Source organism: Falco peregrinus, chromosome 12 (genome assembly GCF_023634155.1).
Source record: "Falco peregrinus isolate bFalPer1 chromosome 12, bFalPer1.pri, whole genome shotgun sequence".
Classification (NCBI taxonomy): Eukaryota; Metazoa; Chordata; class Aves; order Falconiformes; family Falconidae; genus Falco; species Falco peregrinus.
In genome coordinates, this window is record NC_073732.1 from 3,550,810 (window position 1) to 3,577,234 (window position 26,425).

The following is a 26,425-nucleotide window of genomic DNA, read 5'->3' on the forward strand; positions in this document are numbered from 1 at the left end:
AGGTACAATATTTGCTCTTGGAGGAGGATTAATTCCTGAAATCCTGGATGGACGCAACTAGAGACGTGCTTTCAAATCCACTACAAATTGTCCTCCTTGTTTGCGAAGAGGTTAGTGATTCCCTCAGATAGATGCAAAGGAGCATAGGACACAGCTGTGTAAAAACTTCACCTTTCTTCACTAGTTTAGAAGTTCACGTCTCTGTTCTGTGGCAGCTCCTGTGGCATCTGGAACGTAACAAGGTATTTAATGTTATTTACTGGTTTGTTTATTTGGGACTACAGCGTGACTGCGGTGTCTGCTCAGCAGCAAATACCATTCTGGACTTGGACTTGGCCTACCTATACTTCATGAAAATAGAAATTCTTGAATGCGTAAAGTCTGTCTCTAATCTCTACCTTACGTTTTTTCTAGCTTTCTAAGAAGGGAAGAATTTCCTTTTTCCACAGCTTGTTGTGTGCAAATATACCCTAGAAACTGTTTCTACTCTTGAAATAGCTTTAAAATGGGAAAGCAAGCAGAGAAATAGAAAGGAAGCAAACTGCAAGGACAGTTGTACCCTCAGACCAGCAGCCTGTCTAACACGGTATACTCCTTCATGCAGGTCCAACAGGGAGACGTGTAAGAACAGGACACATGTAGCATCATCCTTTCCTGATGCTGCTCCTCAGCTTCAGAGTCTTACGGGGTTAAGGTTGCACCTTGGATCATCCTGTCCAACATCTCCCAAAAGCCTTTTCTCTGTGAACCCGTCTAATCTGTGAATCAATTCATATTGGTGGTTTCCAGAGCCTTCTGCAGTCACACTGTACTCCTGAATCTTGGTCTATGTGGGGAAATTATTCACTTTGTTTTGAATTTGCTGTCTGAACTGGATGCTGCTATTTTATAATTTATGACAAAGTGAAAAACTAATGTCTTTCCGCTTTTACCACCCGGGGTTTCTGGAGATCTGTTGTGTCCTTTTGGTCCATCCTCTTCGTCCTGTGTCATGTCGTGTCCACCCCCCACCAAGAATCTTATTTCACCTGTTTTTTCCTTGGGTACAAGCTGTCTTCTACCCCTAATTACAATTGTTACCTTTCTGGGCAGGTATGGGACTGTTGTATTCCTAAGGTCCGTTCTGCTTTGAGCTCAGCGATATCCTACAAATAATGGGTTGCATTTGGTTCTGATTTAAGAAAATACAGTAGGACAGAAGAGTTCTCATTCCGGGTTTGCTCTGACTCCTTACTGATACATACCAGCTTTCTAGGTCTTAGGCTGAGCATGTGGTACACAAGTTCTGAAATGGTATGTGGAATTCTCTGTTGTGGTTTTGATTTATTTGCTAATAACTTCTCTGTTTGTGTCAAGACATTTTTCCTAAATGATACCAAGTACAACTCCGCATGTCAGGCTATAGTTGTATTTTCTTTTGACTACAATACTTTTAACTGTTATAGAATATATGGTATTTCATCACCTATCTAATCTGCATCGTGAAGCACTCCTCCTTAACAGAGACAGGTTTATTTTTGGGAATCCAGAATAGCTGTATGTCTGTGGGCAGGCTGTTTGCTCTTTATCTAGGCTTTTTTCCATTCATTCAAGGATGTGCTCCATAGCAAATGTCCCAGGACAGGTGATGCTGTGCTGTTGTATGTGTTGCAATGGTAAAAAAAAAACGCAAAACCAAACAAATCCCCCAAAAGTACCCAAAGCTCATGTGTGCTGATATTCTTTCTTTCATGTATTTTATGCCTTTATTAATGAGTGGAATTACCTTCTTATCTCGTGACAATTTAGAGCCTCTGATGACAAATCTTGAGGTACCATTTCAAAATCCATGTACCTTGATCAGATTACCTTTATCTGTACTCTTACAGGTATCTTCACAAAATTACTGTCTACAAACCTCTCTGCAAAGGCCAAGCTATTTCTTCCCCTCCAGACTTTTTTACTAGTCTACTTAATTTTTAATATTAATTAAAAGGAGTTATTGATCTTTTGCATACTAGTCTACTTATTTTTTAATATTAATTAAAAGGAGTTATTGATCTTTTGCATACTAGTCTACTTATTTTTTAGTATTAATTAAAAGGAGTTATTGATCTTTTGTAATGTTTCTGAAGATCTGTTTTTAAATAGATGTTTGTGGTTGTTTTTTTATGAAACTGCTAAAATGGAAAGAAACCTACCTTTTGTGTTGTGCCTGCATATCTATTGAAATAGTCTTTGGTAGACTACACATGGGAGTACAATGCTTCACCCACCCAGTATAATTCCGCTTTTGTCTCATACACCTATTTTTTTCTGACATCTTTCCCAGGACATTTTGGGGCAGAACAGCATCATTCACCCACAGTCACATACCCATCTTTGACCATGAGCTGCCCAGAGTCTCAAAAGACGGGGACAAGTGGGAAGAATGCTAGCTCACATAAACAAGTTATCTTCAAAAAAAGCACCCGTGACAAAGCTGTAAGTACCGTTATGATTGGTTTGTGCAGGTATGAGTCGTACTTATGGTCAGACTGGAGACTTACTAGAAAGCTCTTTCCTGTCTCTGTTATTTTTTTCTGAAGGACCATGAACTGTATTTAGTGCTAAGTTTGAGGAGGTGATGTAAACAGAGTTTATAGGACAAGCTTCTCATATATTGTAATACAAGAGGAAGGCAACTTGCCTCCTACTCCTCCTGGGTTGTGCTCCTGCTAATAAATGTTTAAAACAAAGCTGATTCATTATCTTTCCAACCTGATGGCACCAAAAATCTTTAAATCTATAGTTTTGTCCCATGCACAAGTATTTATGTTGCACTTGTGGGAGCTAGTCTACATCAGGTCTACAGTTCTTGTGTCCTGAAGCATGTGAATAATCCTGTTGAGTCTGGTGGGGATTGTATGTTTGCTGGAAAAAAAATAATATTCTGTTTAAATTGAAATTGTTCTGATCTCGACAAGATTATAGCTCTATAGCATTCCCCCCTCACCAACACACGACCATCACCACTTTGTAGTTCATCCATGGTCATCTCCCTACAGCTGACCATCTACCTGGGAAAACGGGACTTCATTGACAACTCGGGGAATGTGGAACCTGTAGGTAAGTCTGCACGGATACATGCTGCCCTTCCTGCTCTCTCAGACCTGATTATCCTCTGTTAATCTTTCCTATTTTTTTCCTTTTTTTCAGATGGTGTTGTACTGGTGGATCCTGCACTTATCAAGGGGAAAGAAGGTCTGAGGTTTTATGCAACGTGTATTTCAGAGATTGCTAGTCCTCTTTTGAAGTGAGGTGCTGAGAGAGCGCCTTTTTTTTTTTTTTTTTTAAGGGTACAAATGTAACTCTTCCCCAGTGAATGGGCTTCTTAATCAATGCAATGCATGTTCTTACATATGGTATAAACACTTACTGGGTTATACAACAGTGTTGAAACAAGCTTCCTTGACTCTGTATTGCAGGAGGATTTTACATCCACCCTGGCTGCGTTGTTAGCCTGCTGCATGCTTTACCTGTCATGTGCTTTGTTCCAGTGTATGTGTCCCTGACCTGTGCTTTCCGGTATGGCCAGGAAGACATTGATGTGATGGGCCTGACCTTTCGACGGGACCTGTTCTTCTCTAGGGTCCAAGTGTACCCACCCGCTGACAAGCCAGAGTCTCTCTCCCACTTGCAAGAATCTCTGCTGAAGAAGCTGGGAAAAAATGCTTATCCCTTTTTCTTTACAGTAAGTATCTCATAAGAGCCTCCGACCCTCTTGTCTGTTATTACCAGGCTGCTGAGACCCAGTGGGCGACTGAAGACGGGGATTAATAGAAGATTCATGTTATGCAAAGCTCCAGTCATGAGTGACAGGCAACGCACCAATTCTTTTTTCTTAACATCCTAAGTGGTAAAGTGCAAGAAGTTTTTAGCTGCATGTGAAAAGTGCTTTCCTTGAAAAGGCAAGGAAACATGCAATGGCTTTATGCTAGCAACAGCCCTATATATCCTCGTCTTCCCGTTCCTGAGAGGCTGAAATATGTTGCACCATTGCCTCAGTGCTCACAGAGGAAGTGCCAAATCCTCTCTCTTTAAAAATTTTATGGATCAAACAAGCAGATGAAAAGCTCTTTACCAGATGTTGTCAACAAATAACAGCTCATTGCCAAATTCTGATTCTGACAGGATATGCTTCCAGTACTGTCAGTGACACGTCTGCCTTAGCGTTGCCTAGGAAGATCCAGGTTTGAAAACTTCATGCTGTCTTATAGCAACAAATAGGTCTTTGAATGATTCTGCTGAATGGGCTGGTACCTGCCGTGATGTTATTACCACTCGGATACAGTCTAGTGATCTTCAAAATCTTGAGTCACTAATAGGGTGTTAGCGCTTGGTCTCCATGAGCTGCTCTGCAACCTCCCCAGCTGATGTCTAGAGTTGCCCAGGCCAGGAGCAATTGGGTACTGGCTGGTCCTCATGGCCTTGGTTGTGTTTCTGACGAAGCGATGCTTTGCTCCAGCTCGAAGCCTGTGTGAGCTGTATTGATTATCTTGGGCGAGGAGCCAGATGTTGCAGCTTCTACTTTAAGCTGTGCCTCTAGGGCTCTGTTTGATTTTTAAACCACGTGCTTCATGTGCCTGGACATTTTTTACTTGTTTCTTTTTCTTTTTTTTCTTTCCTTTCTTGACTATTAAAGTATTTTTGGAAGAGAGGGACTTGTTTGGACAAGGCAAGATAAGGCCCAGTATATCAAAGCCTCCATCTTAGCTAGAACTTCAAAGGGTTACATTACAGTGAGTGACCTGTTGTCTTCAGGATTGCTTTGTACCTTTTGCAAACAATATGTTAACTAGAGTATCTGGGTAATATTGCTTTGGGATATTTTTCTCTTCCTCCCACAGTTCCCAGATTACCTGCCTTGTTCAGTCTGTCTGCAGCCTGCACCTCGTGATGTTGATAAGGTGAGACCAATGTGACACTTGTGCTTATCGTGGTTGAGGAAAGTCAAGTGGAAAAATTCATGTGAATTTGTTTGGCTAGTTTGAGAGTAGAAGAAGGTGGTACTGGATTTGACTGTGCTATGCCACAAATGTCAGGAACCTGGCTGAAGAGCTACGAGCGTGTGCCACAGAGTTGGAATTCTAAGTTCTCAGAAGAAGAAGGGGAATCTAGTCTTCATTTGCAGTGCTTGTAGTTTCCTGAAGGGTACCACATGATTTGTGGGTTGGCTGCACATGAAATGATTGTAGCTGTCAGGCTACATGAGAGAAAAAGGCTGCTTAAAGTCTCATAGATTGCTATAAATAGCATGTGTTAAAACCTGCGTCTGAATTAAAACCAATGCAGAGAAGGGCTGGCTTGCACATGTGCGTAAAGTAAACAAAACCTCCGGAGTAACAGATATCAGATAATGAGATGTTCTGCGAGGTTTCTGATACCAATTAAAATATTCCCTTTATACTTGGTGCTTCTGTGAACCGCAGAGCTAGGCTAACAGCTGGGCAAGTTGGGATGCAGGTTGTAGAATCCAGTGCAACAGGGGTAAGCTGTATTTTTTGCCAAGGAATGATATTCTGGCAAAAATTCCTCTGTTGCTTTGTAGAGAGTTATCTGGGACTCACAGATGTCCCGTGGTGGTATAAACCTGTTAAAGCAAAGGTCAGCTTGGCCTGATCACTCCCACTCCTTAGATGTTTGGAAAGAAGATTGACCTGGACCCTCGGTCAGGTATTGGCATTACAAAGTCAATTTAGAAATTCAGTTCAGAAACCTGAGGTGGACTGGAGACCCTTGCAGGCTGGTCACTCGTATAACCTGCAGCACGCTGTGACCGAGCCTTTCGGGAGTGGGGATGTCATCTGACAAAGGCTGGGAATTAAGCCTCATTTATCAGAAGCAGCATGGAGTAGGTGGATGCTGCCACACCAGCTGGCAAGGACCTCTGTTCCAGTGGTGGGAGGCCAGGAGAATTTGCGGTTGGCAGAAGTCCGTCAGTTTCTGATGTACTGAAAGATATTTAAACATCTGGCTTCTTGACTTCTGACACTGATTTCACAGCTGTCTCCTCTCTCTGGCAGACCTGTGGGGTGGACTTTGAGGTAAAGGCTTTCTCAACAGAGAATGTGGAAGAGAGAATTCATAAGAGGTAACAGAACGTGTCTGTCTTCAGCTTTGCCCTTCTTAAAGGGGGTGGGGGTGGTTCAGTAACGTACCTTGGTTGCTTGTTCAGCTTTGCCCCACTTGTCAGTGGACTTCTTGAGTGTAAAGCACGTGTGAATGCAGAACTCCTGCCTCTGCCAAGTGCAAAGTACCACCATGTTGTCCTCTGCTGCTTCCCAGGAACTCTGCACGTCTGCTGATCCGTAAGGTGCAATATGCTCCAGATGAACCAGGACCCCAACCTTGTACGGAGACCACCTGGCAGTTCTTCATGTCCAACAAGCCATTATACTTGAAAGCTTGCCTCAGTAAAGAGGTGAGGGTTTCGCCCGGGGGCTGTGGACGTCGCAGTACTGGCACGCCAGTATGCATTTTCCTGCCCAAAGCAGCTACATCCATTTGTAACTTGAACCGTCTCAGCTCAGACTGACTTGTTGCAGCACTTGAGAGCTCTAATGTCATTTCTGTCAGTAGGTGCTGTTAGGGAAGGCTGAGACCCCATTACCAGATGCATTTGAGACTAAATAAATCATTGAAGGAAGGGCCATGAATCATTGGGAAGGGTCATCTTGCCTTATCTGGCCTCTGTGAGATTTAATCTGGGGTGACTAGAGAGGTTTAGGGCTTGGGAGAAGCCTCCTGGCTGGATTTCTGAGCATCAAATTCCTTCTAGGTGTACTACCACGGTGAGCCCATTGCAGTCACTATCACCATCAACAACAGTACAGAGAAAACAGTGAAGAAGATCAAAGCCCAGGGTATGTTTTTATGGTTGCTCGGGATTCTTTGAGGGCAAGAAGACTGAATGGTAAGAGAACTGAAAGACAGCCAGAATTTAGTGCTTGCAACAGCTTAGGCAGGCAGTCTGGGACAAGTCAGGAATTTTTCCCTTCACCCTGTCTGTTGCTGTTTCTTTGCTGTTCATCAAGTGAAACACTGCAGCTTCTTTATTGACTCTCATGGTTGTTTATATGGCTTAATTTCAGGCACTGCTATGTCCCCTCTCATAAAGAGAAAGGGTCTGGCACCTACAGTGGGCAAGGCAGGTGCTGTGGGGGAAAAGCCCCCTCTTTTGGGAGGCCAGTGGGAAGTGCTCCCCTGTCCATGTGATGCTCCTGCTAACGGCGAAGGTGCCCAGGTTGCATACCATTTTGCTTGGGGTTTCAGAAATGTCTGGCAATGCGAGAAACAGCCACTCTGCCAGTGATGGTGTAATTCCTCCCAAGGAAGCTGAGGGCAGGGGCTGAGTTTCAGAGGAGTTTCAGTACTGTGCCTGTGTTTTATTTGTGGCACTGCATGTTTTCATCCCACAAGTGTCATTGCACTTGGACCTGTGGAAGACAGTCTGAGAGACAAAGGATGAGAAAGAGAAGAGAAGGCAGGGAGGGATCAAAATTACTGAGCTTTTTACAACTCTATAGCAGAAAAAGCCAATTTGGTGCCCATCTTGGATGCACTCTGTAGTGATTCCCAAATATTTTTTAGGCTGACACGCCTCCGTCAGGCTTAAAAAGACCTTGTTGGTCCCCAGATTCTCTCCTTACCAGCGTTTCAGTCAGAATTACTTTTTGGGGGGCATTTGATTGGAGAGTATAAGCCATTTACTATCGCAGGCTCTTGACTGCAGCCTGCTCGATGGTGGTGTCTCCTGAATGCAAGTGCATGGACTATAAATACGCAAGAGAGACCCATGAACAGAAATAAAAGTGCACGTGGCTTAGAGAAGAAGGAGGGAGATCTTTATAATGGAAAGAACAGGCTCCCAAGGGAAACTGTGCGTTATTGACTTTTTGTCATCTCCAAATCAAGTCCAGGTGCCTTTCAGGGAAGATGGACGGGTTATTTGTACGCTGTTGGTCTTTATCCATGTCAGGCTGTCTGGTCCGGTGGTCCCCCTTCAGGGTCTAATTTGCTGGGTTTTCCTGCTGTCCTAATCATGTCATTCCTGAGACTCGGGGCAGGGCAGCTGTGTTGTTTCTGATGCGTGTGCACAACTGATTGTCCGCTTTCTCCTTTCTCGCTCAGTGGAGCAGGTTGCCAATGTGGTTTTGTACTCCAGTGACTACTATACAAAAGTGGTAGCTGCTGAGGAAGCACAGTGAGTGGATGGTCTGCTTATCCCTTCTTGCACCTTCACACCCTTTTAATTATCCTTCCCTTCCTCAATAAAGGGAGGAACTCCTAGCTAGAGTCTGGTGGTTGTCTGCTGTTACAGTGCTTGCTTCTCTTACCTGGGGGGGGGGTTGGGTGTCCGTGTCCCACACCACCCATACTCGCTGCTTGCAGCTGGTCTTCCTTTCACATAGCCAGCAGGGACCAATGCACCTTTTTTCAGAGAATGGGGAGGCTGCAGCAGCGGTTTGCAGAGTAATTACCAACTAGGAAAGCTTAGCAGGGACTGCGGAAGGCTCCACATTGCTTGAAATCTTTAAATAGAGGTGCAGCATTTTTCTGAAAGGTGTTGCTGTTTGGGTGGAAGTCATGGATGCTCTAGCTTGAGGTCAGTCTTTTTCACACAGTCTCATTTCGTTTCTTCTGGCCTTAGAAGGCCCATGAAAACATTGAGCCTATTGCCATGGTAGAGAGCCGCTTGCTCTTTTGCGCTGCAGTGGCAGTGCAGCGTTGGACTTGGCTTTCTGAGGAGGGTTGGACACACCCGGCCACTTTTTATTTTTCTGGTGTTTTGCTCTGTAGCTTAGGGACATGTTTTGCAATGAGTACTGGCCTTCTCAAATAGGATTCATTTTGTCCAAATGTAGAGGTCTGCAGCATAGTTTTGACCTATTTTAGAAGTCTGCCTTAATGTGAAATTGTTTTCTGCAAGTGCTTGTTTCTGCTGATTACAAAGGGAATTTTTTACTAGTTAAGATGTAGACACCTGCATTGTAGACAACTAAATTTGGACAGATAAATTCCACTCCTTTTGGGCAGCTTTGTAATCTGTTTTGAAATTCTCTTGGTTGGGTGTGTAACACAAGTCAGTGTGTCACCTTCCTTCTCTCACCTGCTTATTTTTAGGGAAAAGGTTCAGCCAAATAGCACCCTGACCAAGACACTGACACTTTTGCCCTTGCTAGCAAATAATCGGGAGACACGGGAAATAGCTCTGGATGGGAAGCTAAAGGACGAGGACACCAACTTGGCTTCTAGTACTATGTGAGTAGAGTTCTGAATGGTCCCAGGTAGTGGAGGGTAATAAAGAAGCGGAGACACTTGTATCAGGAGTTTGTACCTGTAAATGTGTGTCCAGAGGGGCACATCCAAGCTGCATTACTTACCAGATCATATTTACTCAGGGTGAATAGTGATCACAGACCTGGAGAGGCTTTAGCTGTCCCTGAGGCTTGTCTCCTCTGTCGCTTTCAGGAGAGCAGGACATTCACCTAGTTCTTGCTCCAGCCATGTACTCTTGCTATGTTGCTGTGCTGCCTGACACTGCTGTCTGTTTTCTCTGGTAGTATTAAGGATGGAATAGACAAGACAGTGATGGGGATTCTGGTTTCCTACAAGGTCAAAGTGAAGCTCACTATTCCAGGGTAAGACTAACGGATTTCTTGCTACATCTGCATAGAGAGGGGAATGCGTGTTCTTCACTGATGAGGGGGGAGAGTACAGGACAGTCCGCCCCAAAAGAAAGGGCATATGTTGTAGGACATGAGGCTCCCTCTAAAGCATAAATCATCTGGAAATCTATCTTGGCCTATCTGAAGAAGGTGTCCTGAGCCAGCGGGCTTGGGTTACCTTCCTTAAATACCATATGACTTTACAGCTGCAGTATGAGCCTCTGGTTTGCGTTGCACTTTTTGTTTCAAAGCCATATTTTGTGAGAACTGAAGTGAAACGTGGTGTGAACCTTTATCTTGGTGTTCTTGTTCTCCCAGAGCAGAAGGCAGAGACATCTGCCTGAGAGTCATAAATACTGTAGCTCAGGTTCTGTACTGAGCCAGCTTTCTGGGAGAAACCGACGTTATCAACGTGAGCTAGTTCCCAGCATACAGTGCAAAAGAGGACAAGGATAATAATTCTCAGCTGATGATAGCCACTGTTTACATTTGCATTTCATTCATCTGTAATTCCTTCTAGTATAAAAATGAGTCAATTATTTGCCTAAAGTGTGATAAAATGACCATGCCTTCTTCAGTTGCCCTTGCCCTTTGGCTCTCAGAAAAGGAGCCATATCCAACCCCTGGTCAGGATTTCAAAAATTTAGGCTCATTCTCCATGGGAAGGACATGCAAAATGAAAATTACCTTTTTTAAAAAAGAAGTTTATTTGGGTGTTATGCTTTGTGGCAAGTAGAGAAGAGTATGTGAAGAAGGTGATTTCAATAGTCCACCAATAAAAAGGCATTTGATAGAGTACCAGAATGGAAAGGCACTAAATATGCTCGTGTTTTTCTCCTTGTTTTCTTCTGTAGCGTGCTGGGAGACCTCACCTCCAGGTAAATGTCATCTTCCTTTTCAGACCATGCATCTGTAGTTGTTAATTTGTCTCTTTACCCTCTTTTCGATTCCCTTTCTCGCTTCCCTAGAAAAATCTAACTAACCTTTGAGATAATAGAAGTAAAAAGTTTGTGCATTCAGCTGCGAAAATGAAGCAATTACAAAAAATTTTTGATTTTATGTACGTGCAAGTACATTCAGCACATAATAAACCCAGTTTATTAAAGTGGATATGCACAAGATATTTGTGGAGAAATTAGAGTTTAACTCTTTTTGAGGGGAAAATTATTGTTAGGAAAAGATGAAAGAATGGGTGAAGGTGAGAGGGGAACTGAACCAGGCACGAGTAGAGCTGTGGATCTGATGCATTCTCTCTTCTCCCCAAAGTGAAGTGGGCACAGAGCTGCCATTTCGTCTCATGCACCCTAAACCTGAGGAGAAGACCCCAGCAGGTCAGTTATCCCTGGTTTTTGCCTTTCTTCATTAACACTCGGGTGAAATTTTGCCATTGCAAGGCTTGTAGTCATTTCTTCTACAGAAAGCCTTTAAAGTCTACAAGGGTCCAGTATGGGGGCAGTTCTGTGTGTGAATATATATGCTTGTGTGTGTCTATATTTATCAACCTCAAGGTACAAAATAACAGGGAGGAGGGATGCTAAGGTGGGCCAGGGTGAGTGGAAATGGGCCATGTTTCCCTTTTTGTTTTTCATCTATGGAATCACAGCTCAAAGCACAGGGGCTTGAGGAAGCACTGCATAGCTGAATCTCATGACTATGCAAAATGTCCTGAGTAAAGCCGTTAGCAATTCCCAGCCAGAATCCAATACAGCAAACAAGCATCTGTCGCAGAAAACACCTAAGACACATGAGTATTGTAAAAAGCAAAATACTTTTAAGCAGAATGAAGAGGTGGTAAAACTGTTCATGATTTTTAGAGTCCCCGTTACCTTGATTTGGCATTGGCAGCAGTGTCTGTGTTGTGGTCTTCATGCTCAGTGGGTATCTGAGAGGAATGGCTCTTCAGAGTCAGGTCAGTAAATGGAAGTGTGGGAACTTTAAAGCAGTGTAAGGAGCTTGGGATCAGATGCCAAAACTGCAGGCTGTCTTTAGCATGTGTGTTCTCCTCCCACTTCCTCAGGCCTGGCTGGCTCTGTTCTCTAATAGTGAACTTACAGAAGCTGCAAGGTTCTTGTGCTAAATCAGAAGCTCTTGGGCAGCATCTGAAGCAGCTATTGAACACAAATTATGCCGGCCGTTCAATGCTGGGGCTGAGCTGCATGGACTTCAAACAAAAACCCACGGCTGCTTTGGCGCTGCTTTTCTTTTTCCTCCTCCTTTTTTTTTCCTCCTCCTTTTTTTTTTCCTCCTCCTTTTTTTTTTCCTCCTCCTTTTTTTTTTCCTCCTCCTTTTTTTTTTCCTCCTCCTTTTTTTTTTCCTCCTCCTTTTTTTTTCCTCCTCCCCACCCAAACTTACCTAAAGCTGCTGATTCTACAAACATGACCGCTAGAAGATGATGATGGAACCTGTGAGAAGATTTATCCCTCGATAGGTTCTTTGTTCTTCACTGGAAATGTTAGAACAGGGTGACTTGAGTCCTTATTGTGCAAATTTGTTGGAGGAATCAAGTGCTGAGAAGAGAACAGTGGTGATTTATTCCATGCGCAGTTGCTGTGGTTGGAAATCAGTGTTTGCTAATTATGGATGTGCTGGAGTGGGCGAAGGTAGGTTTCTCCACCCCTGTAAGAACTGCACTGTAGGAAACTCGTTTTCACCGGGAAGAACCCTGCTGTAAGCTGTGCCAGCATGGTCTCTTAGCATAGACACAGAACACGCTTATAGGAGAAGATTTTGTGCATGTTACACCCCGTCAGAGTAGTGCAGTTAGTCTAGGAAGCACCTGCAGAACAAATCCACAAGGCTTACTGCCCTCTCCCTGCCTTTCTGCTGTGGCCAGAGGAGACAGCCCCATCACTGAGGAGTAGCACGGACACCCCACAGCAACGTGCAGCCCAAAGCTGCCTCCAGCTCTCCTCTGAGGTGGAAACTGGGTCCTCCGTGTTGCTCCCATAAGACTAATAAGGTTGGATCACTTTGGAGAAGCTTCTGTGAAGCAAATGCTGTTGCTGGCGTAGCTTTGGCCGTGCCGCGGGGCTCCCTTCCATGCTGCAGCCTGGGGAAGCTCTGCCAGCAAAGCACTGACACTGCCGCACGCTTGATGGTGATCTCAGGTGGGTTCGGCCAAGGGTCTTCTGTCTCTTCTGGTAGCTTGTACATACTGAAGCACTTCTCAGACTTCCCTGCAGCAGTGCCCCTGCCCAGGAGCCTGACGAGGGGCTGGGGCCACCCCGATGGCCGCGGTGGCCTGTGAGGGCCATCCAGTGGCCCTGGGGAGCCCCTCAGGGCAGAGGTGCTGCTGGGGGTGCTCAGGGCTGCACAGGGGAGCCCCCATGGGCACAGAGAAAAGCTTGAAAGCTCCAAACAAGGATCATCCAAAGCCTTAGACAACTGCAAAGAATTGTGCAGTTTTAGAATGGTGTGAATTTTTTTTACATGATGGTTTTTGGTGTTAACAATGCTGCAACTCTCTTTTTGTTACTTATGCTTCAGGCAGATAATTCTGGCAGAAGCATTTGTAATATGAGGAAAAATGGAAGTCAGTTCTCCCTTTTAAGATAATTTCAAAGGACGACTGATATACTCCTTTATATAGTATGCTCAAAAGGATGTGGGCAGAAGACTTTACAGGGGAAATGGAGAACTGCAATATTTCTCAGATCGCTTCCCCCAACACATCCTCTTACCAAAGGCACAGCCCACGTATTGTTTGCTACATCAAAGTCTTCTAGGAGCTTGCTGTCAGAAGACAGCTATGGTTCATGCATTTTGTATAAATGGAAATTGCAGGTTTCTTATAAACTGAAACAATACAGGTAGTTTCAGGAGCTATCCCATGGGAAAGCCCTACAAATGGTTAACTTGAGAAATAATTGCTTTTTCTTAAAAAAAGATCGTGTAACACAACAAAATTCCTCTGAAGCCTGCATAGCTGACTTGAAAACTGTGCTGGAATGTGGTTGTCTGAGCTCATTATGGGGAATAAAACAGTCTCCCATATGAAGCTGGTAAACTAAAAAACTCTTTCCAACTTTACTGGCTGGTAGTTTTCCGTGCACCGTGCCTAATCACTTTTCCCAATTGCAAGTTCATGCTTTAAAAAATTTTGATTCTACCACCTTTGTTCGTAAACTCTGAGAAATATGTTTCATTAGTGAAATACCATTTAATTGGGAATAAAGCAAATCAAGACTTAATTGCAGAGATGGAGCTTCAACAAACAGTGTTTAGACACTCAAAGGCCCCAAAAGATGGAATTTTTCTTTGTCGGCCTGTTCAGCAGCCTCTACAGTGGGTGTAGGCAGGGGTGCATGCATAGGGAATTTTGAGATCATTCCTTATCTTCTTTTTCCATTTCCTTTTGTTTTTACTGATGAGTCAGTAGTAACCAGTTTGCCTGTTGCACCTCCCTGCTTACTTGACTGTCACTTCATCTTAAGATACAGCTGGGGGAAAGGAAAGAAGTCAAAGCAACCATCTTACAGATTCAAAGCTAAAGTGGGATTAAAAAACGCCATGTATTTTTATTTATTCATTGCAGTGGGGTAATATCCTTTTCCCTTCTCTAGCTAAAGTGATTTATGGCAAAAGTAAATAAGACATGTAGAGCATCACTATATTTAATCATGCAGGGCTGATTTGAGTGTAGAGAACCTCAGAAAGAGAAGCTTCTCAAGAACATGGTTTAATGTTTTTGGGGCCAAACTGGGGCAAGCGTGACCAGCTGCTGTGTGCTTTATTTCACAGCAGATTGTTTTGCCCTTTTTATTTGTCTGTGCGCGAGCTCTGAAGCATTCATCACTCAGGAAAAAGTAGATCTGTCAGAGTCCATGGCTATTGCAGATTGCTTGATCTTTCTTTTCTGTGCTTGGAGGAGACAGAAAAGGAATGACTTGCTACCTTTCCTTTCCCATGTTTATTTATGGCTTCCTTGTCTTGGACTCCTTGTAGGCCAGCATTTGCATGTTTCATGTGTGCTGGTTTTGCAACCATTTTTGGACCCATGTGGTTCACAGGGGGTTATTTTTAGGCAAAGCAGCTCCTGTTTCATTGGCAGTCTGTCTTTTCCGCCTGTTGACAAAAACTTATAGAGATCTGTTGCTTTTAAAGATAGATTAAAATTGGGCTGTGTCTCTTCATGCTTCCAAGACCTTTCCCAGTCAGCAGTTAGCCCAGCAGCTCCTGCTGGGTTTTTCTTAAGGCTGTGGTCTCAGCGTGAGTTCTTTGGTCTGGGGTTTTCCTGCCCTTCCCCTGATGTTTTACATTTGTGAGCCTATGTCTTGGAAACTGTCCTTTTTGTTGAACAACAGCCAAAACACGGTCATTTGTCTGCTCCCTTGTTAAACTTGCACGAAAGGGCTGGTTTCAAGAAACCCATGAATGTTCTGTCTCTTTACTAGTAAAGCTCTACCTGCCCTGTGTTGGTGGTGTAACTTTCAGAAATGAGTGACTATGTAAAGCACTTGAATATCTTGAAAAATAACATAGCCTACATCCCCCTGCCCCCCCCCCAAGTTAACAGAGGTTAAAAGCAAGCTTATAATGAAAATGACCATATGCCACAACTTTAATTATATGAAATCATTTCTGTGGCTGCATAATAAAAGCTTACAGAAAACCCTCTGCAGAGAGTGTTCTGGAGCCTCATCGATGCTTGAACACAGCCCCCTCCCATCCCAACTCTCAAAACAATTGCTGGCATGACAGTTAAAAAAAGAAAAAGTCTACCCATTTTTCAGCTTCCCAAGAATTTTTCCATGTTATAATATTCAATAAGCCACCGGAGAGCAAGTGAACCCTGTGGAGTGGGCCTGACTCCTGCCTGGGGGTGCAAAAGTAGCCATTTAACAGTTAAATGTGATACAGTATAGCAGCCTGAAGGTAAAGTAGTGCATCTTCAAATGTAATCTTAATCTGAGTTACAGGATAAGTGTTTCTCTACTGCCACACTACCTATGTATTGATTCAGTAATCATTTATCTGACAGTCAAGCATATGCTCAACTGAAACAGCATCTGTTTTCCCCCCTCAACCCATTTTGTAAAACTGGCTTCAAACCACATTGGTGGGTACCTCACTCAGCTTCACCCACATCATTGATGTCACTGTTTCCATAGTAATGAATGTACTTCAAAGTGGGGAAAGAGAGCAGGCTATTTAAAGAATAAAAATTGGAGGAAAAATGAAATTATAATGATGCTTTATGTGTTGGACACTTAAAAAGTTCTAAATATTTAATTTTAAATCCATTTCAGTCAAGCGTGCATGCCCTGAGACTTTCCAGATTTCAGCTGGGCTTCTGTGAGGAGAGGAAACCATCCTTTCAGAGTCTGGATGGAGACCATCATGAGTGCCTTTACACGGTCCAGCCTTCCAGGCATTTTGACTGGAGTGGCCCCATTTAGCACACTTTCAGTGCTGATGTTTCCAGCAGTGCTCGTTGCCACTTGTTGCCCTTGATTTCAGTGTGCATTGTGGGTGGGAGTTCTCCAGGTGGTGAGTTCTCTGGATCCCTGAAGCATCCTGGATCCCTACAACTTCTGTAGAACGATGGCCTAGGTGTGCTTTGCTCCCTGACTTAAACTCATGAGATGCAAGCCAGTGAAGTTAATGTTGCTTGCTAAAGATAAAGTAACTGTGAGAACAAAAAAAATCCCTTCCCCCATTTCATCACTGCAATACAGTCTGTTCTGCTTATTTTAGGCTGTGCTGAAGCAGCTTCCAAGGAATCCTGCTAGCAAGCAGGATTTGTTATGGTGTGGCTAGCAAAGATCCCATAAAAGAAACACAAGTGCGAAAAGCCTTGGGATTATATTTAAGGAAAGATTAAATCAGGGGTATTGCCTCAAGTGCACAAACCTATCTAATGAGACATCGCCTATGGCTTTCTGTATTCTGACCTCTGATTTTAATACCTTCATGTTTATTGAACAAGAACATCATCTTCTCATCAGCTGACTACTTAAATCACAGTGACAGACCAATTAAGACTAACATTATGGCACGCAAACACTGTCATCTCTGAGTAGAAGTGTGTGCACAGATGTCTCTCACAGCTGTGACCGCTAGCAAGTACGAATGGGAAAACCTGTCGTTGTTTCTCAGCCCTTCTGAGTCTTAGGCAATGTTGCTAGAGTGCTTTTCCATTTGGGAGATCAAGTTTTGCTTCCTAAGGTGCATGTATGCACATTTTGAAACTTTCTGGAATCCTCCTTGTATTGCTGCAAATCCTACCGCTTGTCACTGTTATAAATTTTTGCTGGTTTTAGCACCCACTGTTCTAACTGCTTGGTGTGTCTTTTTTCCTTTTTTATTGCATGCTGATGACTGCAGGGAAGGATGGGTAGGTTTCCTTTAATATTTCACATTCTAGCTGCAGTTGTGCGTTAACTCTTTGGAAAAAAACCTCCTCAAAACTGTCTGAAAACCCCCAGGGTTCACAGAATACAAGCCCAAATCCAAAGTGGGTGAGTTACTGTGGCTTGACAAATTACTGCTATCAGTTGAACAGCAATGACCGACCGTGTGAAACTAGTTCAAGAGAACATGTTTTGCCTTATGGTTGGAGGGAGGGGTGTGTTTGTGGTCAGTTCATGCTCTGTAGCTCTAAGTTTCAGAAACTCAATAGATTTGACCATGTGCCCCTATTTTAGTACAGAAGGAATAAGGTTTAAAGGTTTCACATTTTATTTCTAGACAAAGACCCTTTCAAGGCTGCAGTCTACTCGGCTAGCTAGTAAATATTTAGCTGCAATGGATGTGATTCAGTACAGATTAAAACCTCCTCAGTTTGTGTCCTGACTTGCTCAGTCAACTGCTTTTCATACTAGCTAGAATACCACCAATGAGAATGTGATCCAAGTCCCTTTGAAGACAGAGGAAACATTACCAGAGTCTGCTCCAGGCTTCTCTTCCTCCTCCTGTAGTCTTTTTAGTCTCCTTTAACTCCTTTAGTCTGCTGGTATAAAAAAAATTAAAAATTGCTAACATCATTTTGAAAGACCTGTGTTTCTTCCATTTCAGTGAAGCAGAGTTGGTATTTGAGGAGTTTGCTCGTCAACAGCTAAAAGATATGCTTGATGATGAAGACAAGAATACACTCTCAAATGATGATTAAAAGAACAAGCTGCCAGAGAAGCGATGTAGCCTGGCATCAACAAGAAATTTAGGACCCAGGCTTCTAGTAAACTGCATGTTCTCAGTGCATACGTGGTCTTTCAGGGATCAGCCCTGAGGTCAGTGGACATAAAATCATGAATCTCTATTGCTTATTAAAAGTTTCAGCTCTAGAAGAATGTAGCAAACTCAAAACCTGATGTTTACTCGAGCTACCAGAGGGCTGCCATGTCATGACTTCTGCTGTCAGGGCTATGTAATAAAAAGGTTGGTTGCTTGCACCACTGATGAAGGCTTCAACGATGATCTGTGCAGGCTGCCCAGACTTACTCGGTGTCAAAGGGTCTCTAACTTTGAAATGCTAGTGAACCAAATCCTAGTCTGGAAGGCTGGCTTTGCAGCCTTTGGTGATTCATCAAAGTTTCTCGGCAGACTGTACAAAACTGATTTTATTTCCTTTTGGTTGCTTTTGTGTTTATGCTATACCAAACTCATCTAGTGAATATTTGCAGTGCTTGCACTGTCCCCGTGTGGCTTACATCCACTTTCTGTACCATTAAATGTCTTGCAAGTCATCTTCCACACCGGCTATTATGCTGATACAATGTTAGCTTTCAAGCAATGTGCTTAACCACCACGTTATTAAAGATGAGAGTAATGTTGCACTGTCCATGACTTCCTTAACAAAGCTCCCTATATACTACCCCAAACAGTGAGAACTGCTAGTCCAGACTGATCCTGTATTTAATCTAGTTTCCTGTGTGCAACAGTCCTTTAAAGGAGGGTGCAGTAAAATTAAGGAGGAAATTATGGGGCAGCCTGCCCTGAGGAGCCTTTTCCAACATCCAGCTGCCAGAGGTCAGTTTATGCTCTAAGAAATGAGATTGTATTTTGTGAACTTTGTTCTCTCATGTTGATCTGGATATTCTCATTATCCATGTAAATGTTGCATCCTTTCCTAAATCTCATGTAGATTTTGGTTGAAGTTGCATCAGCTAATTACATTTTGCATGTAAAACTATTGGTGCTTTCTTTTCCTTGTTTTTGCTCCAAGTCTGCTTGTCAATGTCCCTAGTTTAAATTCTCCTGGAAGGTCTGATTGCAGAGCCTACATTTATTAATATTATAAACTTATGTTTCCCACCCCTACGCACCCGAAAACAGAATTAAGAGCTTCCCACTTGTATCTTAGCAAACAGTGATGTGCTTTTAACAGAGAAGAAAGTGAGGGAGACGTTTTTGAGATGTCTGTTTCCCCCAGCGGGAGCGGGACTCCTGGTGAAAGCCCGCTGTGAGCGCGTTGTGCTTCTGTCCTGCTTCAGACTGCGGAGGCTGCATGAGCTGAGCTTGCCCACTCTCGGGCTCAGGTTGCTATTGATAACTGCAACAAGCCAAAGCAGCTTGTTTTGGAGAAAAGTGTGGGCTGTGCTCTGGCATTTCTGCAGAATTGTTCTATATACAGGCCTCATTTTCTGAGAAGCTTGTCTGTTTATTCTTACTGACACCATCATGGTTACAAGCCCTGCTTTTACAGGTGATCCAAAGGCTTTAACCAAACAGCTTTGTATCTGGCCTCTAACACAAATAGGTTGGCTTAAAAGTAAAGCCTGTTTTGCTTTTGTGAACTGGTCTTGATTAAGATGCTGAAAGCAGTGAATTAAGACCACAGCTGATTTCAGAGTTTCATCAGTGCTCTCACCTAATGCCACCTGTCTGTCAGTGGTTTTGGCTCCATTAGTCACAGCTGTTTCACCTTAGAAGAAATTGCAAGAGGCAGTATGTTTGCTCTGTTCTTCCTAAGTGCTGTATGCTTTGCTGCTGAAGAAACCCTGCAGCCGTTTTCGGGTGTTTGTGGTCAGTATAATTTCTGTGTAATTTCAACTTTGGGTTTGGGGGAAGGGTTAGGCATTTGCACCTGGATTTCTGGGAAGGTTTTTCTAATGATTGCCCTGGTATTTTTTTTTACTAATTTCTTGGCAGCTTGAGAAGAACACACGGGTATGGTAAGGTTGAATGAATGGCTGTTTGCAAATATGCTGGTCTTGGAGAGCTGGTATTCAGGAAATGCTTTAAGGATGCTAAGAGGAGGAGGGGGCACAGTCTTCCAGTCTTGCTTCAAAGTGTATCTTCCTCCACAGAGGTGTTTCCTTCAGTGTTCCTGGCTATGGGACCTGTAAGTGTGGGAGTAGTAAACTTGGAGGCTTTTTTTTTTTATTGTTATTATGTCAACTTTGTGAGGTGCCTCTGTCACTGTCTGACTTGCAAACTCCCCTGCAGCAATGCCTTCTGTAAGCTAACTGCGTAACAAAATTGCAGTATGTTCTGCCGTGCAATGGGGAGAAGCCGAAATGGTTATTAAATCTGTTCTTTTGCCTGGGTTTAGGAAAGCATTTAAAGACATTGACCATTTGTTTAGCCCATGCTGGACATTTTCTCAGAGAGCAAGGGCTTTCTGCTGGTTCCTTCAGTTCCCTGTCCTGCAGGCCAGGCTGGGCTTGCATTCTTCTGCCCTTCAGGCAGCAGAAAAGAGGTCTCTAGTTGGAACTGTTTGCCTTTGATCTTTGGCTCTGCTTCTGATGTTATGTTGATGTTCCACCAAGTCACACCTGCTACTCGTATTCATGGCTGGGGGAGCAACGCTGGAGTGGGACGCCACGTAGGGCACACCTGCCCGCTCCCAGAGAGGGACGCACTCTGGTAGTGATGGCATCACTGAAACTGCCGCTTTTGAACACAGCTTTTATCAAATACGCGGCCTCTGTGACGGGACTGACTTGGTGACAAGCGTTTTCCCCTTGTACAGGGTGGGGATGGTGCAGGTGACACACTCCGTGCCGGCGGTTTGGCCGTTACCTCAGGCCGGCGGGCGCGGGAGGGACGGTGTGGGGAGAGGCCCAGGCCCAGTCAGGCCGGAGCGTTTCTGTCCTGAAAACTGAGGCGGCGTGTGGCAGCGGGAGCCCCTATGGCTGGCAGGACGGGTGGGACACCTGTTTGTGAGGGAGGTGGGTGCAGCAGGGCTTACCCTGGGGGGAGGAGGGTTTACCCACAGGATTTTTATTAAACCCAGAGGAACAACCGGAGTGCTGGAAACAACCGTGAGAATCAGGCCCGAGATTCAAGCTCTTGGGCTCACGTTATCCGTCAGTTGAAGCCCTTTTCTCGAGCTTCAAATTGCCACGGGGGTGCTTGGACCGAGGAGGGGCCAGTGTGGCCGATGCCCGGTGGGCGGGCTGGGGCCGGTTCGCAGCTGGGGCCGCGGGCCGGGCCGGGCCGGGCCGTGCCGTGCCGAGGAGGTGGCCGTGCCCGCCCCGCCCCGCCGCGGCCGTTCCCCTCCGCTCCCCGCCAGGGGGCGCCGCAGCGGCGGAGCGGGCGGGTGCAGAGCGCGGCGCGCGGCGGGAGGGGGCGCCGGCCGCGCCGCACCGTGCAGCATGGCGGCGGCGGGCGCCGCGCAGCCCCAGGCCGGGGCGGTCGCCGCCGCCAGCCCCGCGGCGGCGGAGGAATCGTCGGACAGCGAACCGGAGCAGGAGCCGGGCTCCCCGCAGAAACTCATCCGTAAAGTCTCTACGTCCGGGCAAATCCGCCAGAAGGTGCGTGCGGCGGGCGGGGGCTGCGGGCAGGGCCTCGGGCTCCGGCAGCGCTGCGGCCGGCTCTGCCTCCGCGTCTCCCTCAGCGCCGCCGCCGCCTCCCCCTCCCGCCCAGCACGGCCACCCTGGGCCGCCCTTCTGGGAGTTGCCCGCCCCCCCCCCCCCCCCCCCCCCCCCCCGTGGGGGGCCTGCCAGGGACCCCCTCGAGCCCAGCCCTCAGGGAGCTGCCGGGCATTGCACCCACTGCCCGCCCTGCGCCTCAGGGACTTGCTGGTGACGCCCCCACTCCCGCAGCTACCCCTGAGGGTCTGCCGGCGGCCGCCTCACGCACACACCGCCCCACCGGGACCTGCTGGCGACCCCCAGCCCGCCCCTCCGGGACCTGCCGGCCAGCCCCCCGACTCGCTTGCCGGGACCCCCCAGACCGGCCCGTTCCCGCGCTCCCCCTCCCCCGCCGCCCCTCAGGGACTTGTCGGCGATCCGTCCCTCCGACCCCCCCCTCAAGATGTCCCTCTGGGATGTGCTGGCGAGCCCCAGACCGTGCCTCAGAGACCCGCTGACAGCACCCCCCACCCCAGCAGCTTTGCATGAGCTCGCGAACCCCTAAATGCTCCTCAGGGATTCCTGTAACAAACTGTTTCTGAGGTGTCTGCTAGCAGTTACCCCCTAAATGCCCTTCAGTGTCTGCCGGTGAGCCCCAAACTGCTGTCGGGGGGCCCTGGAATTGCCCCCAGCAGGTACCATCCCCAGGCTGCCTCACAGAACCTCCCCAGTTCCCCCTGCCCAGCAGCCCAGAACCTCCCCAGTTGCCCCTGCCCAGCAGCCCAGCTCAGACCACTTTCTGCCCAGTGCCCAGGTCCAGACCCGCCAGGGAGCTTCTCTATCCTAACAGTGACCAGCGTGCCCAGGCACAGCAGGACCCTGCCTTACCTCTTCCCGTTATTAGGCTGCCCTCTAATATTTTCTTGGAGTCATGGAAGTCAGATTTGAGTTCCTGCTCCCCAGTGCCACCCCCCTCCCCGTTACCTGATATTTGAGCTCTAAAGACAATACTGTTACTCCCCACTCCCAGAAGTTGCATCTCCCCTTTTTTCCCCCATGTCAGGGTTGCCAGAGGCTCTCTCTGCACCTTCCTGTGCCTTCCCTGAGGGCCCCCGCGTAGCCCAGGCGTATCTCCCTGTCACGTTGTGCCCTCCCCCATTATCGCTTTCCTACCCCCACCTCCTGTGGCCCTGTTGGACACAGCACAAGTCATTGTCTCCTATTCAGAGCTCTGTGTTCTGAAAGGTGCAGCCCTCACTGTTATCACTTTGAGTCAGTGTGTGCCTGCTTCAGCATCTTGCCATCATTTTCATGGTTGCATCCCAGTTTTCCCTATCTTGTACTGCGCTGGTTTTCCTTTCTGTAGCTATACAGAGATGTTTAGTTCTGTCTGGTCAGACGGTGGTCTTGGGGCTTGTTAGTCTTTGTTCCCAGCTTTTTCTGCCCTGCTTCACCTCCCTGGTCAGGTAGCAATCCTTTCAACCCTGATGCCCTTGGCCCCGTCAGATTTTACCCCTCTGTGGTTTGTTCTGGAACAATAACGCCATTTTTAGGAGCAGTAACAGTATTCTGCAACTACAACTACAGCTGTAGTTCCTCTGTATTGTTACTGTAAGAGAAGATGCGAAGATTTCCTTCAGCCTAAGGCTAGGAACCACCCATAGGGAGTTGCCCTCTTCTGTACTATTTTTACTATAGCTGCATGATTTTTCTTTGTAGCCATTAAAATCCTGTGTAACTCTTGGATTGTTGTGTGATAGGTTTCTGCTTAGAAGTACCAGGTTAGTTATTCTGCCATCACCTTCCTGTTGTCTCTGAAGCATGGGCAAGCACGGTTGCTGCTGTGTGGATGCAAAAGGCTGATGCTGCTAGCTTGGTGTTGCTTATCTTGTATTCGCAGCGAAGGAGAATAAATGTGTCTGCATGATGCAGTGTCTGAAACCTTATTCATAGAGATCTGTTTTATGCTGGCTAGTTTGCCCTGCTTCCAAACACAATGTATCATCATTCTGCTGCTTGTCATAGTTCTGAAAACCCCCATGACAAAGTACGGTCGTTTGTGAGGACCACAAGCTTACCTCATTACACATGGTGGGGCTGCTTCCTCTGTCTGCGAAGCGCTGCTGCCACTGTCACGGACTTCTTCAGTTAAGGCACTGAGGGTCTGGGCTGTGTAAGAGGTGGTTCTTTTGGCCGCAACAGGAAACGATGAAGCCCTCTAAATGGGTTGGTGTTTTGTGTATCAAGCATATCTCAGCTGTGCTGTAGCACCAGGTGACCCGATCTAGTCTGTTAATCTCTTATGAAAAGAATAAGCCTTTTGAGATCTTTTTTGGCACACAGGGTGCTGAACATCAGAAATTTGTCTTGCTGGAGACTGGATGAACCTTGTGATTTCTTAATACCGTTTGTGGCTGGGGTCCCATGCGGGAAGGGAGGAAGGATGCTATAGCCTGACTTTAATGGTGGTCTCTGTGATAAGAGCAAGAGCAATGACTTCCTCAGTGCCAGAGTGGGAACTCATGCTTACAGCCGTAGGTTGCACATGCTAAGGTACGAGGTGCATTGGATTTTGCTTTTCTTTGAATACATCAGAATGCATCCCCATGTCCCTACTGAATTATTTGCCTTGGTTTACATCATTTCCTGCGTCAGTATGGCTGGAAAAGGCCTAAGCCAGCCACTTGTACTACATGAACATAAACATATTAAGAACAAGGATTATAAACAGATACTGTCTACAGCTGTTAAGCCTCCTGTGTGTTAATCTGCAGAAGACCTTCAGCTAAACAGTGTCAGATTTTCCAAGTAAGCCCAGGTATTATGATATCAAAAATTGATTTGTTTTGTTACTTGTTGATGTCTTTTTGCCTTGTCATCATCTGTTCTGAATGCTGCTGCATGTATACTTTTTCCTTGCCCTGAGGGCAAGGAGCAAAGACAACTTTGTGAGTAATCATAGTTCTGAAGAGACTTGGGTGAGCGTGCTTCCTCTGTAAAGGCAAACCTAATTTGGAATTTGTCTATTGAATGACAAGAGTGCAGACTACCATAAGCTGTAGAAGCTGTTGGACAGGTCTGTCAGAGTGACAGTAAGAGATGCAAGCAGACTTTTACGGCGCCCTGAGGATATAAATCTCTTCTAACCACATCTTTTGCAGTAGTTAGCTCAAGACCGTGCCTGTAAGTACAGTTAAATCACCATGGAAGCTTACTGTTATATCACAGCTCGAGTGAAGTCTGCTCTAGCCATGGAGTTCCTCAGAATTTACTTGTTTGTCACAGTCACAAACACTTTGAAGATACGTTTTTTCTTCCTTTGGTCCTGTCACGTGTTTTCCCAAGAAACTGTAAGATAAAGCTGCTTGCTTACAAGACCCTAAAACTTCAGTGAACTTGTTTCTGAGTCCACAGGTTGCCCAACTGTGTTTGACTGAAGTATGTTGGCGTGGTAATACTGTGGGGCAGATAGAATTGTTTGGACATATAGGTACCGTGACTTCAACGTGCAGTGTCTGAAGGCAAATCTTGTGAAGGTACAGGGCAGGGGAAGGAAGAGCAGAAAGTTAAGTCTTTGGAAAGTGAAGTACTACCTTTTAATGGACTTGGGTTTTGCTAGAAAAAAATTTTGAGTAAGAGAAGAAGGTATAAGAGAAGTATGTTTAGCAGTCTCTTAATGATTATTCTGGGGAAGGAAGAAAACCTCATATGATCAGGTTTAGCTGGTAGTGTAACTCTGGTGGCTCAGCTGGGAAAGAAGTAGAGGCTGCACAGAGGGCTCGATCAGCTGTTTGGAGACCTGTCAGACTTGTACCGGCATCAGGCTTCATAGTACACTGCTTTTAGCTGCTGGCATTGGTGCAAATAGAGAAACCTGGTCAACTGAGATCAAGTATTTTTGAACAGATGGGAATTAGGAAGGAGATGAAATAAATAAAGAGAAGGATGATGTGTGTGAGGAGAGGCAACAGCAGAAGCCTCACTGCTGCCTTCTAAGCAGTGTGGAGGACTCAGCTGGAATCAGCTGAAGCGGTAATGTCATCTCCATTGTCACCTGGCATGGATGAAGACACAGTAATATCAAAAACGGTCCTAGGAGATGAGGGTGTGAAACAGAGGAGTACTGCTCCTTTTGTGGGCTCTGATAGTGAAGCACGCTTCTTCCTTTGCACGGGACCTTTTTCATTGCAAGCATCACATTACAAACCTCAGAAGGCGGGAGAGTGGATGAACAGGCCATCTTCTCATTTCATTCATCAGCTGGGTGTGATTTCCAGCCTGCCAGCTTTGAGATCTAAGTTTATTTACCAGACAGGATTTCAGCAACGTCCTTGGGTGGCTTCAGGAGGACTTCTTGTTTAGACTAATACAGTCTAATGTCTCTTCACTTTTATGAACAATATCTCTGTAATATTTTAGGTTTTGTAACCGTTTATCATTGCCTTGAACTGTTTAAGACAAGTTTGCAGTATATATTTCAACAGAGTTGCAAACAGGGCGAGCAGCTCTCCAAACTTTCTGGGATACTGGAAGCTGTCTAGCTACAGTAGCAGAGATACATCAGGTTAATTTATACCATGAAAAGCAGGATAAATTAACTGGCACTGAGCTTTATGCTGCGGTGAACAGACTTTGTTCAGTATCTGAACTAGCGAGTTTCCGATTTCTGTGCTGTGTAGCAGTCTGTGGTGTAGATAACTTTCGCACTATGGGAGGTTATGATTCTCTTTCTGCTTAGTAGGTTTGAGGTCTAGGAGCCACTCTGAAGTGTACGGGCAAGAAAAAACAGGAGGAAACAAAATGTTTTCCCTTGTTTTTGCATGTTTTCAAAGCAGACTAAAACTGAGTTCTCAAACATATGGTAGGCAGCGTGAGCAACTGCAGAAAGCTCATTTTGTTTCTTCTTGTGTTGCCTAATAGATAAAATGTCCTTTTTATAGGTAAAGAAGTGCTGGTTTTATTTCTGGAGGGCAAATGTTTTAAGGTTTTCTGAGATGAGAT

At 45.5% G+C, this 26,425-nt stretch overlaps 2 protein-coding genes across 8 annotated transcripts in view; both read left to right on the top strand.

Moving 5' to 3' along the window:
- SAG (S-antigen visual arrestin) lies at positions 1-18,816 on the top strand. 5 transcript variants are annotated; one of them, XM_027777134.2, is made up of 16 exons: positions 6-242; positions 2,312-2,463; positions 3,027-3,087; positions 3,178-3,222; positions 3,519-3,712; positions 4,869-4,928; positions 6,045-6,112; positions 6,307-6,442; positions 6,800-6,884; positions 8,152-8,224; positions 9,145-9,282; positions 9,585-9,662; positions 10,544-10,567; positions 10,956-11,020; positions 17,016-17,025; positions 17,706-18,816. In XM_027777134.2, the coding sequence occupies exons 2-16, from the start codon at positions 2,368-2,370 to the stop codon at positions 17,797-17,799; spliced, it is 1,227 nt and encodes a 408-aa protein (XP_027632935.2). In that variant the 5' UTR covers positions 6-242; positions 2,312-2,367; the 3' UTR covers positions 17,800-18,816. The 5 variants fall into 5 exon arrangements, with proteins under 5 accessions (XP_055673100.1, XP_027632935.2, XP_055673101.1 ...); XM_055817125.1 differs by lacking the exons at positions 17,016-17,025; positions 17,706-18,816 and adding an exon at positions 17,517-17,642 and having other exon boundaries at positions 1-242; positions 10,956-11,034; XM_055817126.1 differs by lacking the exons at positions 17,016-17,025; positions 17,706-18,816 and adding an exon at positions 15,938-16,981.
- Positions 18,817-21,189: 2,373 nt separating this feature from the next.
- Positions 21,190-26,425, top strand: part of DGKD (diacylglycerol kinase delta) — a 62,478-nt gene continuing 57,242 nt past the window's right edge. For all 3 annotated transcript variants that reach the window (XR_008749386.1, XM_055817106.1, XM_055817108.1), the window contains exon 1: positions 21,190-21,385. Coding sequence is in view for 2 of the 3 variants with exons in the window: in XM_055817106.1 (XP_055673081.1) it covers positions 21,227-21,385 (159 nt within the window). In the remaining variant the exon portion in view is untranslated. The remainder of the gene's footprint in view (positions 21,386-26,425) is intronic.